At 41.2% G+C, this 13,247-nt stretch overlaps 1 protein-coding gene across 1 annotated transcript in view; it reads left to right on the top strand.

Moving 5' to 3' along the window:
- The first annotated feature begins 275 nt into the window (after positions 1-275).
- Positions 276-13,247, top strand: part of pdhx (pyruvate dehydrogenase complex component X) — a 29,771-nt gene continuing 16,799 nt past the window's right edge. Inside the window, exons 1-5 of the mRNA XM_008275856.1 lie at positions 276-431; positions 3,705-3,788; positions 5,917-6,017; positions 11,657-11,844; positions 12,980-13,078. Of these exons, the coding sequence (XP_008274078.1) occupies positions 296-431; positions 3,705-3,788; positions 5,917-6,017; positions 11,657-11,844; positions 12,980-13,078 (608 nt within the window). The 5' untranslated portion in view covers positions 276-295. The remainder of the gene's footprint in view (positions 432-3,704; positions 3,789-5,916; positions 6,018-11,656; positions 11,845-12,979; positions 13,079-13,247) is intronic.

The following is a 13,247-nucleotide window of genomic DNA, read 5'->3' as shown; positions in this document are numbered from 1 at the left end:
AAACAGTGCAGATGTCGACTGTTTGAAGGCAGCAGAACAGCAGCGTGAAGTCCCTCGAAAGACCAATATAGGTAGCCCCTTTGTGCCTGCTCGTTAATATCTAAATGGCTTGATAATTTAATGGCTGTACTTACAAAATCCCCCAAAGTTTAATGCTTGCCTTTTAAAGTTAACTACGCTTCATAACTGTTATAGAATAAATTAAATTCGGCCGCCATCTTTTTCTTCCTACTCCCCGTTTGTTTTTATCGTCAGGCATGTGTACGGACACTCCTCGCCACCGGAGGACGACAACATGGCGGCCTCCTTGCGTCTGGGTCGTCAGGGAATTTATTTAGGGCTTAGGGTGTCGAAATTTAATAAATGTTTTTGGGCCACACACCCGTGGCAGGACCGGGTTCGGCACTTCTTTCAGTCGCCATGGATGCTCGGTGAGTGTCGGCGGTTTTAACGGTAAAATGGGCGTCGTCCTTTATGTAGCGGCAGCCGCTGACATTAGCTACCGTCGTTCGCCTTTTTTCCGTTAATAGAGTATTTAGCTAGCTTTGCGATTGCTTTTCGTAGCATTACAACAAGTAACAGTGCTGTTAAATGGAAGGGCTCCAATGACATTTAAAAAAAGCTGCTGGTTACTTGTGCCATATCTTGTGTCACCCCTCTAATATTGCTTATTTAATTATTTTTAATTTCTCTGACAGACTGTGCTGCAACCGCGTTATTTAGCGATGACCAAGATGATATTAAACCAACTGTGGTTTTCTCATACTTGCCCCAGTTGTAGTAGTTAAAGTCTCAAAAGCTGATATTTAGGATGCACGTCTGATCCAGGGTTTGAACTGGTAGTTAACGGTATACTGTCAAATTCAGGCCTTTACAGCCCTGCTTGTGTAAAAAGTTTTGATGTAGGACCGTCTAAATCTGAAACAGAAGTTTTGAAATTAAATAAAAAGAGAATGCCTCTGAGACGTATTATTGATCAATCAGTATTCATCACAGGGAGAAAGTGCACGAAATAATTAACCTTTGGAAAGAGAATCTAAAGCATAATGTAAGAATATATATATATATATATAGTGAATGGAAATTGTAATTTATTCAAATATTTGATCCCTAAAAGTGCTGCTCATGACCTCAGTGGTTAACAGAAAAGGATAGAAAAAATAATGGAATAAAATTAAATAAGACAACATTTAAAAAACCAAAAGAAAACTAAAAATGAAGCTTGCTCACAGGGAATCTAAAGAAGCTTCAGATTTGTTGGGTTTTCATGTATGTTTTTGTTGGGTCATAACTGTAGTTCTCAGTCAGTCTGGTTAATCTTCATAATTAATAACAATTATTAGGGTCTTAGCTTTAATATTTAAAATTGTTTTATTAATCTTCATACATAACATTTAAGTTCTTAGCTTTAGTGTTTATTATAGTCATGTAAACTTCTATTTTAGATCATTTTTATGACGTTTAAATGCCTGACATTTAAAGTCCTTGGGTAAATTTGCATCAAAAATAAGATTGTAGGGTCTTATCCACAGTATTTAAACTTGTTAGGTGAACTTGTAATCTTATTTTTCTCATGTATAGCACTTTGACACAGCGGCTGTACCTTTGAATGTGCTGTATAAATAATTGTGACTTGACTTTCTATCAGATGTGTCGTAGCATGAAAGTTGCAGATACAGCTAATCACATTACCAATGGCTCAATTCCAAACTATGCCAGTAAGCAGGCAAGCAGACCTTCAGCACTGCAGCTTTCTGGAACGGGCTAAAATAAATGAAATATGACCATCGTTGCCAGTCTTAATGAAACTTGTTCTTTCCTGTTATGACATGTCAAAGTGGTCATTTTTATTTATTTATTTTTTTAATCTTTTGGTGGTGGTGTACATCTGAGACAAAATGTTTTACTCACACAGACACACCCAGAGGTGGATGGTGTTTCTGATGTTTAGCTGCATATTAAAAAGACAAAAAAGAAATAAAAAAAAAAAACTTCCAGGCATTTTTGAAGCTCTATTAAAGTGTTCTTTGAATAATAATTCTGTGTGATATTAATTTTCCAGTTAAAATACTTAATTCACCTGTGTAGGATGAAAAAATTCTGCTTCATCCAAAAATCTTTAGGCAAATGTTCTTTTTAAAGGTTTAACTACTTAATACGAGATGTCTTCTTCTTCACTGAAAGTCCATTAACAATGTATTTGCCAGGTCGTTATTGTAAATTAGAATTTGTTCTCAAGTAACCCACCTGGTTAAATAAAATAAAAATAAAAATGAATAAAATTTGCAATTCTAGCTTCAGGTTTCCACATCACACCTGTGAATGTTTCCCTTCAGACCAAAACTGACTTATAAAGTAGCTGTTGTGTCACAAATCCTGCTGGAAGGTACACACCCTAAACTCAGATTTAAGGTGGGCACAGAGGGCCTTTTTGCTTTCAGCAGATGAAAACAGTTTGAAGCAGTAACACTCACCATAACCTGTTTTTGTGTGACAGGGGGACTTAAAGGTTTTACTGTGCTTATGAGAAAAGCTTCAAACAAATAAACGGACAAGTAACAAGTTTATTAATTATTGACATTATTAATTATCAGATACTGAGGAAAAAACACAACATAACAAATCCAGGGTGGCTGTGGCTCAGGTGGTAGAGCGGGTTGTCCTCCAATCGCAAGGTTGGTGGTTCGATCCCCTGCCCCCTGAAGACACTCAACCCAAAGTTGCTCCCAATGGCAGGCAGCACCTTGCATGGCAGCTCTGTGGCCATTGGTGTATGAATGTGTGTGTGAATGAGAAACACATTGTGAAGTGCTATATAAGCATTTACCATCTTGATGTTCAACTCAGACATACTTGAGCGTTGTGACATTGCCAAACATCCAGCAGATGGCAGCAGAACACAGTGAGATTAGAAACCAATTCTTAGTCATATATGTATGTATCTCTTCAAACTTGCTTTTATAGTTTTTCCACAGATTTTATTTCATTTCTGTGGTGAACATTGAGGACATATCTGCCTGTTGAAGCAGCATCATATTCCAGAAGCATGGTTGTTTTGGTCACATCTAATAAAAATGCTCTGAAGTTATTGACTAAATGCTTCTAGTGTTTGTGCAGTTCACTGGATATGAAGAACACTGAACACACTGGGGTATTCCTTTTTAAACCTGACAGTTCTTTTGTCTGCAGCACTGCAGACTAGTTGTAGTAAAGTAGTGATCACTCTGAAGCCCGGATGTTGGCTTTGTTCTGGCAATCTGAAGACCTAGTGTCCAACCCATTGCTGTGAGCCAGTTGAACTCTTGTCTTCTGAGTGACTGTATCTGGCAAAAGTGGGAAGCTTTGATGGTGGCTCAAAGGCCTGCAAGAGTATGAGTTACTCTGCAGCCTCTGGTGTGGTGTCAGGCAGGATCACCAAAGTGACCTCCTGGCATTCTTGTTTTATGGTGACACTGTCTCTTCTTGTACTTTATTACTGCAAGGCTTTGTTGTTACCAAACATGGGAACTACATGTTACCTTGATTTATTTTGACAGTCACATCGTTGAAGTTGGCCTTTGACTCGCCTGTAGGGAGGTTCTGAATGTGATTTTTTTTTTTTTTTGCCCTTGGGGGAATTGTTTTACTTTACTTTTCAGCCTAATTACCCTTGACATTGCTACTTCCTCTATGAAATTGTATGTTATTCTCTTTCTGTCCTCTAGGTGTCAGCCCACTCAAAGTGCAAATGCCGGCTCTCTCCCCGACCATGGAGGAGGGAAACATAGTCAAATGGCTGAAGAAGGAAGGTAATTGAAGCACATGATGATATAAGACTTCCATAGACAAGTGTCATCACCGCATTGATTTTAACTAAGCTGTTCAAATTTTACTGATAATGTGTCATCCAAAAGGACAGATGTCTCACTTTTTTTGCACGTGTAATTTTCCCTCTCTTGCAGCGGCTATGTAAATTTGAACGCTCGCTTGCAGTCAACAGCCTCTGTACATCATAATCAAAAGCTCCCCCCACAATGATAGAGCCACAGCAGCACTTATCATTAACTCAGTGACATGGCATTACTTTGTAAGACAGCGGCCCGAGCAGCGGAGCACCTGAGGGCCTCTGGTGGCTAATTGGCTCAAGGATCACAGCAGTCACTATTCATCACTGCTTAGCAACTCTGCTCAACCAGGCGCCTCAGCCACACTCTCATTTATCAGGAGGCAGCATGCTGAATTCTGATTGGCTGCTCTGCTGTGTTGCCATGTGCTACTGTGACTCCGGGGTGAGATTTGTACATGTGTGTTGTGAGTGAGAAAGCGGAGGAAGGAAAGATAAATTCTCAGCGACAAGAAAAACACATCTAGAATACTGCTTTCGTTCGTTTGCACAACATTTCCGTGCACACAGGTTTGTAGTGGGATTTCAACAGATTCATTAAAAGCACTTACATTTTATTACATATAAGATTAATATGTGAAGGAATGATTTACACTGAAGCGGACTGCTTATGTTTCAGCTTTTGAAAAGGCATTCATCTGTCTGAAATGGTTGAATTAACAAACAGTTCTCCTTCATTGTTTTGGAGGAGAACATTTCAACAATAGTGAGAACATTTTAGCATGCTCCTTCCGCCAACACAAACCCTGGCCTGCATACCTATGTAGTCTAAGTATCTTTTTTTGGTTGCTGTGTCCATTGCATTCTGGTCGTGCAGAACTGAAAAGGCCTGGGGCGGCTGTTTAATCTTTAATATTGCACATCAACATCACACCTAACCCCTGGGGTCATGCGGTGTTAAAGCCTCATACAAATCCAATCTTTACTCGCTCTCAGGGGCTTCCAGCATCAATACTTCCTCTGCTCTCTCAACCTTCCCCCACCTACAGTATCCAGATCTAGTCTTCCCTTGATCAACCCTACTTCTCCTTTTTGCTTCAAACACATCAGTGTACCCTAAACAAAACCTATGAACTCAGGTCTTTTAAATTTATTTTTTTTTCACCAATACTTCTCTCACACATTGTCTTTGAGTTTCCTAGTCTTTGCACCATACCCAGCCGATGTACCCTCTTACAGTATTTGTGATCGGATGTCGGGTCTGGATCACCCTTGACCTTTGTCTCACCTCCTCTTTACATCATAACACATGGGCATATGTCATAAAAACAATTCAATCAGACCGTGCCTGTTCTTGACTGTCTCCCTGAAACAGACTGACACCAAGTGCCTGTGGCAAAACATTCTTCACCTCAAACATTAAACTGTTGATTTCCAACCAGCATTGTCCTGTGCAAATGAATTTTCCTGTACAATCGACAACAGTTGTTTCTCTTTTCTGTTTTCACAAGGAGCTGATAACATCCATTTATTTGTGTATTTCTCCACTCGAAGCCCATTTTAGTTGTATCTTGTGGTGAATATATGAGCATGCAAGAACTGAACCAGTAGTTCCTAATTGCCACCCTCTTTCATTGCTAATCAGATGATAATATATTCCAGCTCTTTCATGGAGTGGACTGCTGGGATTCTAAGGATAGGCAAAGATTTCGCCTTCTATCAGACACGCTGCGTTTCCGTATCTCACATTCTTTCCCATGAAACATTGATTAGGCTCTTCATTTGATATGCTGAAGCCAGACTAGATATTTTCCCGCATAACCTTTTTGTCCCTTCAATGGAATCCTTTCATTTTTATGGCAACTAATTTGTTCTGTGTGTGGTCAAAGTACCAGCGAAAGAGCCGCCGTCACTGATAATTATCATTCATGCATTTCCAATAACAGCTAAAATTAATCATTTGCACTTTAACTAAGGTCAGAAACCCCTTGATAATAATTTAAAAAACATTGTTTGGGAATTGGATTCCTCAATGCCAGACAGATGTCTGTTTCATTTTGAAAATTCTCAGACGTGTTTCTTCTCTCCTACAGGTGAGGAAGTGGCAGCAGGCGATGCCCTTTGTGAGATTGAGACAGACAAGGCGGTGGTTACCATGGAATCTAATGACGATGGTGTCTTGGCAAAGATACTGGTAAGTGAGCAAAAACACACAGAGACCTGATTTGCAAGGAGATGATTGGAAAATGAAATCTATTTGCAAACTTGAGCAACGAGTATGGTTTTCTGATGTAATGTGTTAAAGTAGAAGGTTGAGGGTGGTGTTTAGATGCTGTGTGTTCAACTGTGTGCAGCAGTTAGTTTGGTTACAGTTTGTATCCACATAGGATATCACTCTGTTGATATTTGTGAGTCTTTCAGGGTTCTTTTGTTGCCTATGCTAATTGGCTATGCTTGTTAAATCTGCTTTCCCCATACAGTGACAGCAAAGCTTTGACAAGGTGTCTTCACTGACAAATATTTCTCTCTTTCCATCCCATGCTGTTTGTTGTTTGAATTTTTAATAGACTGCCAAAGACTGAGCGACCAGTCGTCTTTCATCAGTACTCCGCCACACGTTTGTCACCCAAAACAGAACGATGATGTTTTATCTTCTTTTGCTTGTTGACGCTCTGCTAGAGATCAGATTACAGTATGTGAAGTGGGAGGAGACACAGGTCATTATTTCTCATTAAGTTAAGCAATTTAAGTTCACTTTCCCGGCCTGTCATACTTTTTAGAAACTGTGGGATGATGGTGAGGTGTTTTTCTGCATGCACAAAAGCACGAACCGCTGCTCTGTGCCACAGAAAGGGACTTATCTAATTATGTGACATGTTCCTTGTAATTTTGGACATGCTAATGTTCTGGCGATTACCGAGTGGAGCAGGGTTTAATTAGGCAATGTGTCTGTTTATGAAACCTTAACAAATAAATAAATAAACACACAGCCAGTTGGCAAAAGCACATCTACTGCCCATATACATTATGAGCTAAGAGTGCACCGCGCGCTCAATTGCCAACTGCAAACTACAGGCTTCTGTCTCATTTTTCATATCTTTCACTTTACTTGCGTCCATTCTTTCACATTCCCTTACTCCATCCTTGTCTCAGCTGCTGTGGGGATGAGGTAGTTTCCATAGCAACCGCCCAGGAATTGGGGGTAGGGGCTTTAGCTGGCAGAGAAAGATGGTCTGCATTAGATAAGCCCCCTAGCTCTTTGCCTCTCACTCTCTGCGTTACACAGTGTGTGTGAATAGTTAATAGGAAAAACAGCAGACATTGGCAGTATTTCAGTGATTTGTACACTCCCCTTACATGGCATGGCAAATGTGGCATCCACTTTGTCTGGGTCAGAGCACATTAGCCCGTAGTGGTGTAATTGTGGCTCTCCTAGCACCCAGTGGGTTTCTAATTTAGAGGCTACCATAATTACCTGCCTGTGGCCAAATGCCTGGACAGGCTGCAGTAGACATGAAGCTGGTGCTCCACAGGGGTTATTTATGGGGGTCAAGTACTGCTGTGGCCCTCTACCAATTTCACAGCCGTGGCTCTTGGGGTAAGAGAACAGGGGATAGCTCCTGCTCATATTATGATGGGGAGGCAGGGCGTAGGACCACAAACACCATGAGCACAGATTACTGTATCTCATCATACTCTTACTGTGTGGCTCTACCCTGACCCGAGGAATTCAATCTGTAAAGTCTTTCCCAGGTGCAATCCATCACAGACTGGAGGAAATGACACCCGTGTTTGTAGATACATAGATGCGCATTGATCCTGCGTGTTCAGAGATATGTAAACACGAATACTGCTGAGCGTAAAATGAAGATCGCAGGTCCAGAGGTGGAGTGATGGCTATCAGATGGTAGTTGAAAGCAGATTAGTTGGGGATTGAGATCATTTGTTAATGGCAGAAAAGATTAATAGAGAGGTTCATGAAAAGGTGAATTGATGAAGATGTCCGACACATTGTGCGGCGCTAACCTGTCAGTGTCCCATTTATCATTCCTTTTTTCCCATCCTCCTCTTTTCATCTCCACATACTGTCATCCGAGGGATCAATTTAAACAGCCGTGTGTCCTCTAAATCAGTTGTTAGAATAAATCACTTTCTATCCTTGTAGAATTCTCATAGGTCAAAAAGGCTTAGCAGCCTCTATGGCCGGTCGAATATCAGCAAAAAGCTAAAGTGAATTAAATTACAATCCGTTTTTTTTTTTTTTTTCTACAGAAAAGACAAGCGTTGCATTGGGTAGGAGTCTTTGAGTACAGAGCAATAGAAAATACGGGATAACAAGGAGGGATGACCTGTGATTGATGTTCTTTGACTGTTCAAACACTTAACACTGCGACTATATGACTAGAAAGTTAAGGAAGCCCAAACCGAACGAGCTGACACAGGTGCTACAGCTTGAATCGTGTGTTTTTGTGATTTTTTTATGTGCGAGAGATTACACTGGACTGGCAGGCTGTTGTTGCTAAGACGAAGGATGCAGCCGCAATCCTCTTTGTGCAATATCTGTCATGCTTTATTGATCAGAGACAAACCTTGTCTCACTGGCTAAACAAGAGCACTTTTCTTCCCCCCCCTTTATTTACGTGCATGTCTAGTCGAAATCCATCTTCTTCTCTTTCACAAATAAACCCGCTCGTACGCTATGCATTCAGAGGCTGAGCTCAAAGCGCGAACGTGAGCCGACGTCTTCTGAATGTCAAACCTGAAGTGATCAAGTGAATTTAATGCTTTATTAACAGTGTTTAACTGCTGGTTAAAGTTAAAACGAACGATTGTCAAGGCTAAGCTGATTGTAACGGAGCTGCGGAGACTCTCAGGGGGCTTGTATTGCTTTATCATAACAGTTTGGTGATAAGTAGGTTAAACCTCATAAATGGTCTAGTCTGGTTTGTAATATCATTAGCCTTGGGGATGGGCTCTAGAGAGGTCTCTTTAGAGCCCAATCGGAGATGCGTTAGACTTTTTTTTTTTCGCAGCGAGAATGATACCCCGTAGAAATGCAGAAGTGGATCAGCCTGACTGACTGTCTCCTACAGAACATGAAGATCAGCGACTACACATTACCCTCCCTATTATTTTATTCAGAAATGCTCATCTGTTTATGTTCTCAATATGAAATTAACTGCAAAATAAGAAATCACACAAAAAAATGTTACAACATTTGTGCAACAGAGTCTGACTGTTGTTTGTTTACGAAGCATCAAAAACATGCAACTGGTGCGTGATTTAGTGTTACGCCATGCTCCCTGTGATTGTAAAGACTGTTTCAGAAGTTATACGGCGTACCAGTCCAGACATGAGCGCATAAAGGCTGTGACGAATAAATGTTTCTAATCTGACATGCTCACAGTGAAGATGGGATTACGCTTCTGCTTTTGGCGTAAGTGAAATCAACTTGGGCAAACAGAGCGGATGTTTTGAACCGCTGCAAACACTGTGGTGTAACCATAATTCACACTTCCCATAGGCTTCTGTGTTGTCTATAGCCATTTGATGGCAGTGTTGAGCCCCACTCCACTACAGCGTACTGACAGCCTGTTTATGCAGCGAGCCGCAACACGTACAGTATGTAGTGCATGTGATTCCACTGTGAGAATCCACCCGAGTGTTACGGTGTTTTAGGCTTTCAAAGCCAACTCTTGATTGTGCTTTAACATAATATGGATTAGAAGTTAACACACCTTTGTTTTGATGTGTGGACATCAAATCAGGTCGTCTGCATTTCCAGTGATCTTGGGGGCAGGTTAAATATCGGACAGCATTTCCTACAAGTTAGTATCTGTGGTAGTTGAGCCTGGGAGGGTGGGAAGTGGCTGCAAATAGCACTGACCATAGAGAATCTGCTGGAAAACAGAATTAAATCCAGCAGTGAGACTGAAAGCACCATTCTATTAGGCGGCTAGTTACCCCGCACTGTTTTTCCCTAACAGATTTTTCAAACTAAATTTGCATTCCACGTTATTGAATGTGTGCAAATTCATTTAGGTCTGGTTATCCAAATAAATTTGTGAGTCTGTACTGTGCGATGTTTTTTTTTTTTTTAATGCATTGGGCTAATTAAAAAGGCATAATAATTATGATCCAATCCTTTCTGATTATTTTCTGTCCATTCTCTGGCTGTTTGCTCTTTTGTGTGGCTGTTAAATGACGACACGTGTTCACATCCTCGCTGTTGCCTGTTTTCTCTCTTCCACAGCATGTTTTGCTCTCACAAACTAAAATGTCGATGGCTGTCAAACAACAAACCGCATTTCCCAACATTAGTTGTGTACCAGTAACACAGTTATTATAGGAAACGTGTCTCTCTGTTCTCTGCCGTGGAAAAAAAATCCTTTTGAGACTGACAAGAGGGATCTCTGCGGAAATTTACAGATCTCAGGATTTCCCTGAGAGGCCTTTAAACTTACTCTCATCCATCACCTCCTACTGTCGAAGAGAGGTGCTGTAGAGACACTACACAGGAGTTATCCTTCGAGGAGAAGGTAAAAGGTAAATCAAGGTTAAACTAAAAAAAGGATACAACTGACTTGGGTTTATGCGTTAGCTAAAAGTTTTGTCATTAACATATCTTACCATCGGCGTTGTTTTGGACTGTGTATTGTTCCTTTAGGTCATCGTCTTGTTTGTTTACACAAGCTGTATGCTGGATTTACAAATTCCACTAAGCCTCAAATGTCTGTCTGAGACGGTTATTTCACTATTTATTAAATTGACTGGGTAAATGTAAAACGGCAGGATTACACAACAGCGTCTTACATGGCAGAGCTGCTCGGTACAAATTGATTGAAGGTTTATCTTTGTGTGTTTATTTCCATAACCTTCGGTCCGCGCTGAACTAAAGTAGCACAGAAACAAGCGTGGAAGGGCAGTTCTTTCTACCAGTGAGCGCAGGTGTTCCTGTTCTGCTGTTCTTTCCAGCTTGGTGGATGTGATTATTGGAGTGCTGCTTTTGATTTTGCGAGCTCGCTAGCAGGGAGGGGGTGGGGTGGAGTATTTTCGCAACTTTCGGTCGACAATTGTTCTTTTAAAATTGCATTATTGAATTGAGAAGTTTTGGTTTAATGTTTTTTTTTTGTGCTCTTTCGATCGAGTATTTTCTGGTTGTTTAGATTTGCAGGTTATTATCTCCTGGCTGATAAGTGATGGTGCCGGATAGTTGAATGCAATAGCACAGTCGGCTGCTTCTCCTCCTCCTCCTCCTTCCCCATCTACTTCTCCGCCTAGTCCTATCGAGCTAAGCCTTTAGGAGACAGCTCACTGAGGGGATACCTTTTGAAAAGTGATGAAGTGCAGCAGTCCAGCCCTCTGTGTTGCGCCCGGGCCTTTCATTTACGCTGATCAATATGTAAGGAACAACACTTCGCACAGCTTGGGGAGAGCAGCAAAAAGGCTTGTAGTGGATTTGGCTTTCTCCCTAACAAGATAGTGAATCGATGGTTGACGGCATAAAAACACAACCAGTCGCTGCAAGAACCTGTTCTGGCACCAAATGAAACGATGCTGTCAATGAGAAGGCGGTGTCATTTTTCAAGAGGTTCCTCTGATAACGGCTATCAAATGATTTATCTGTTAAATGACCACTGGTTGATTGAATAACTTCAGTAGTGCATTCTCTTCAGCTCTTTTATTTTTTTTTTTGGTTAATCCTTTGAAATGATACCGTAAGAGTCCTTCACCTTCATTCTAGCAATCTCAGCTGCAATTATGAAGCGATTGAACTAGTTTTGCTAACGCGCCACCCTCACTGTACAAGTGCCTCTCTCGCCCTCTTCACAGATGGAGGAGGGCAGTCGCAACGTGCGCCTTGGCACTCTCATTGCCCTCATGGTGGAGGAAGGGCAGGACTGGAAGCAGGTCGAGATCCCCCCTCCAGATGCTGCGGCTCCACCTGCTACACAAGCGGCCGCTCCCCCAGTTGCGGCCGCCGCTGCTCCCTCCCCGCCAAAACCAGCCACGTCAGGACCGTGAGTGTCACTTTTTTTTTTTTCCCTTTTACTTCCTCAGATCGTAACTGTCGCATGTATAGGTCAATGGGTTCAGAGCGGTTTCACTAGAAGAACTTGTGGATAAAGATCTGTACACTCAGTGGGTGTGGACATCGATTTATTCAGAATTTTGATTTGCATGCCCAGAAACAGATAACTTCGCTCTAAATTAGCCTGTTTTTGGTTGCCTGTTGCTCAAACTCATAAATGCTGTTTAAGCATCTCATTTTTAGGTGAGCTGATATTAGTGACTGCTGCAGAGATGGCATCAAGTTTATGCTTTTTGGGAACATTTGTAGCCTAGTAACAAGATTCAGCAAAGATAGAAAAGGAATAAAATGAAGAGATCGTCTCTTTTAGAGCAGAATAGAGCCCTGCTGGTTTCAGACTCTGCAGCGTCTACCGCCATCTGACATGCTGAGTAAGAGGATGTTTCTCTGTTCACATTTAAAAAAAAATGTGTGAGATGCTGCTTACCACTGTTTACCCAATAAATACTAAACAAAAGCAAAGTTGCTGCTGCCCAACAAACAGGCTCTGTTTGGTATCCAAACATTTTAAGCTGTCCACGTATTCAGCTTTGCACCTTGGCAACATGAGCTTGACAGTGATGAAAGAAGAAAAGTGGGTGTGTTGTGCATTAAGCATGATTATTAGGAGACAGGTAGAGGGATGGGCTGTATTAAAGCATTCCATATTACTGATTGATATAAGTAAAAGCTGCCATTGCACAGCTTTGCCTTGTCTGTACCACTGAGATGACTTAAACCACATGAGTTCTGTACCACTATCACTACTCGTGTAGTTTGAAGAGTAAAGTATACCAACTGTATTCACTGTGCTTATGTCAAGACAAACTGAGAATAAGATTGTATCTGAGCTAATCAATAGGTCCGTCTTTCTTGAGTGCAGGCTCAGTGTTATTTATAAATGGCTATTAAAAAGCTGTTGCTGTAGCAGTCATTTTATTGGCATGTTTGTAAGTACATTTATTGATCATGTGTTGTTCTTTCTCAGAAATGATTGTCAAATTTCACACATTTTTATCAGGACTAGAGTTGGGTCTTTAAAGCAGATGTATAAAACTGTGCCGCATTCTCTCTGCCTCGTCCAGGTTACGTCTGAGTCCGGCAGCGAGACACATTCTGGACACCCACGGTTTAGACCCAAAATTGGCCACGCCCACCGGACCAAGAGGACTTATCACTAAAGAGTGAGTGGTGGAATGGATGAACGTTAAGACACACTTCATGCACAGTGTCCTGCAAGTATACAGGATGCAGAAGGTCCGTGTGATCATTATAAACATCCATGCTGCATATTCACTGGACCCAATATGGGTATAAATTACAGTTTTTGGTAGAAGCTGTACCAGTTTATAA

The sequence above is a fragment of the Stegastes partitus genome, unplaced genomic scaffold (genome assembly GCF_000690725.1).
Source record: "Stegastes partitus isolate 25-593 unplaced genomic scaffold, Stegastes_partitus-1.0.2 Scaffold60, whole genome shotgun sequence".
Taxonomy (NCBI): domain Eukaryota; kingdom Metazoa; phylum Chordata; class Actinopteri; family Pomacentridae; genus Stegastes; species Stegastes partitus.
Note: the sequence above shows the minus strand (reverse complement) of the source record. Positions and strands in the feature narration are given on the sequence as shown.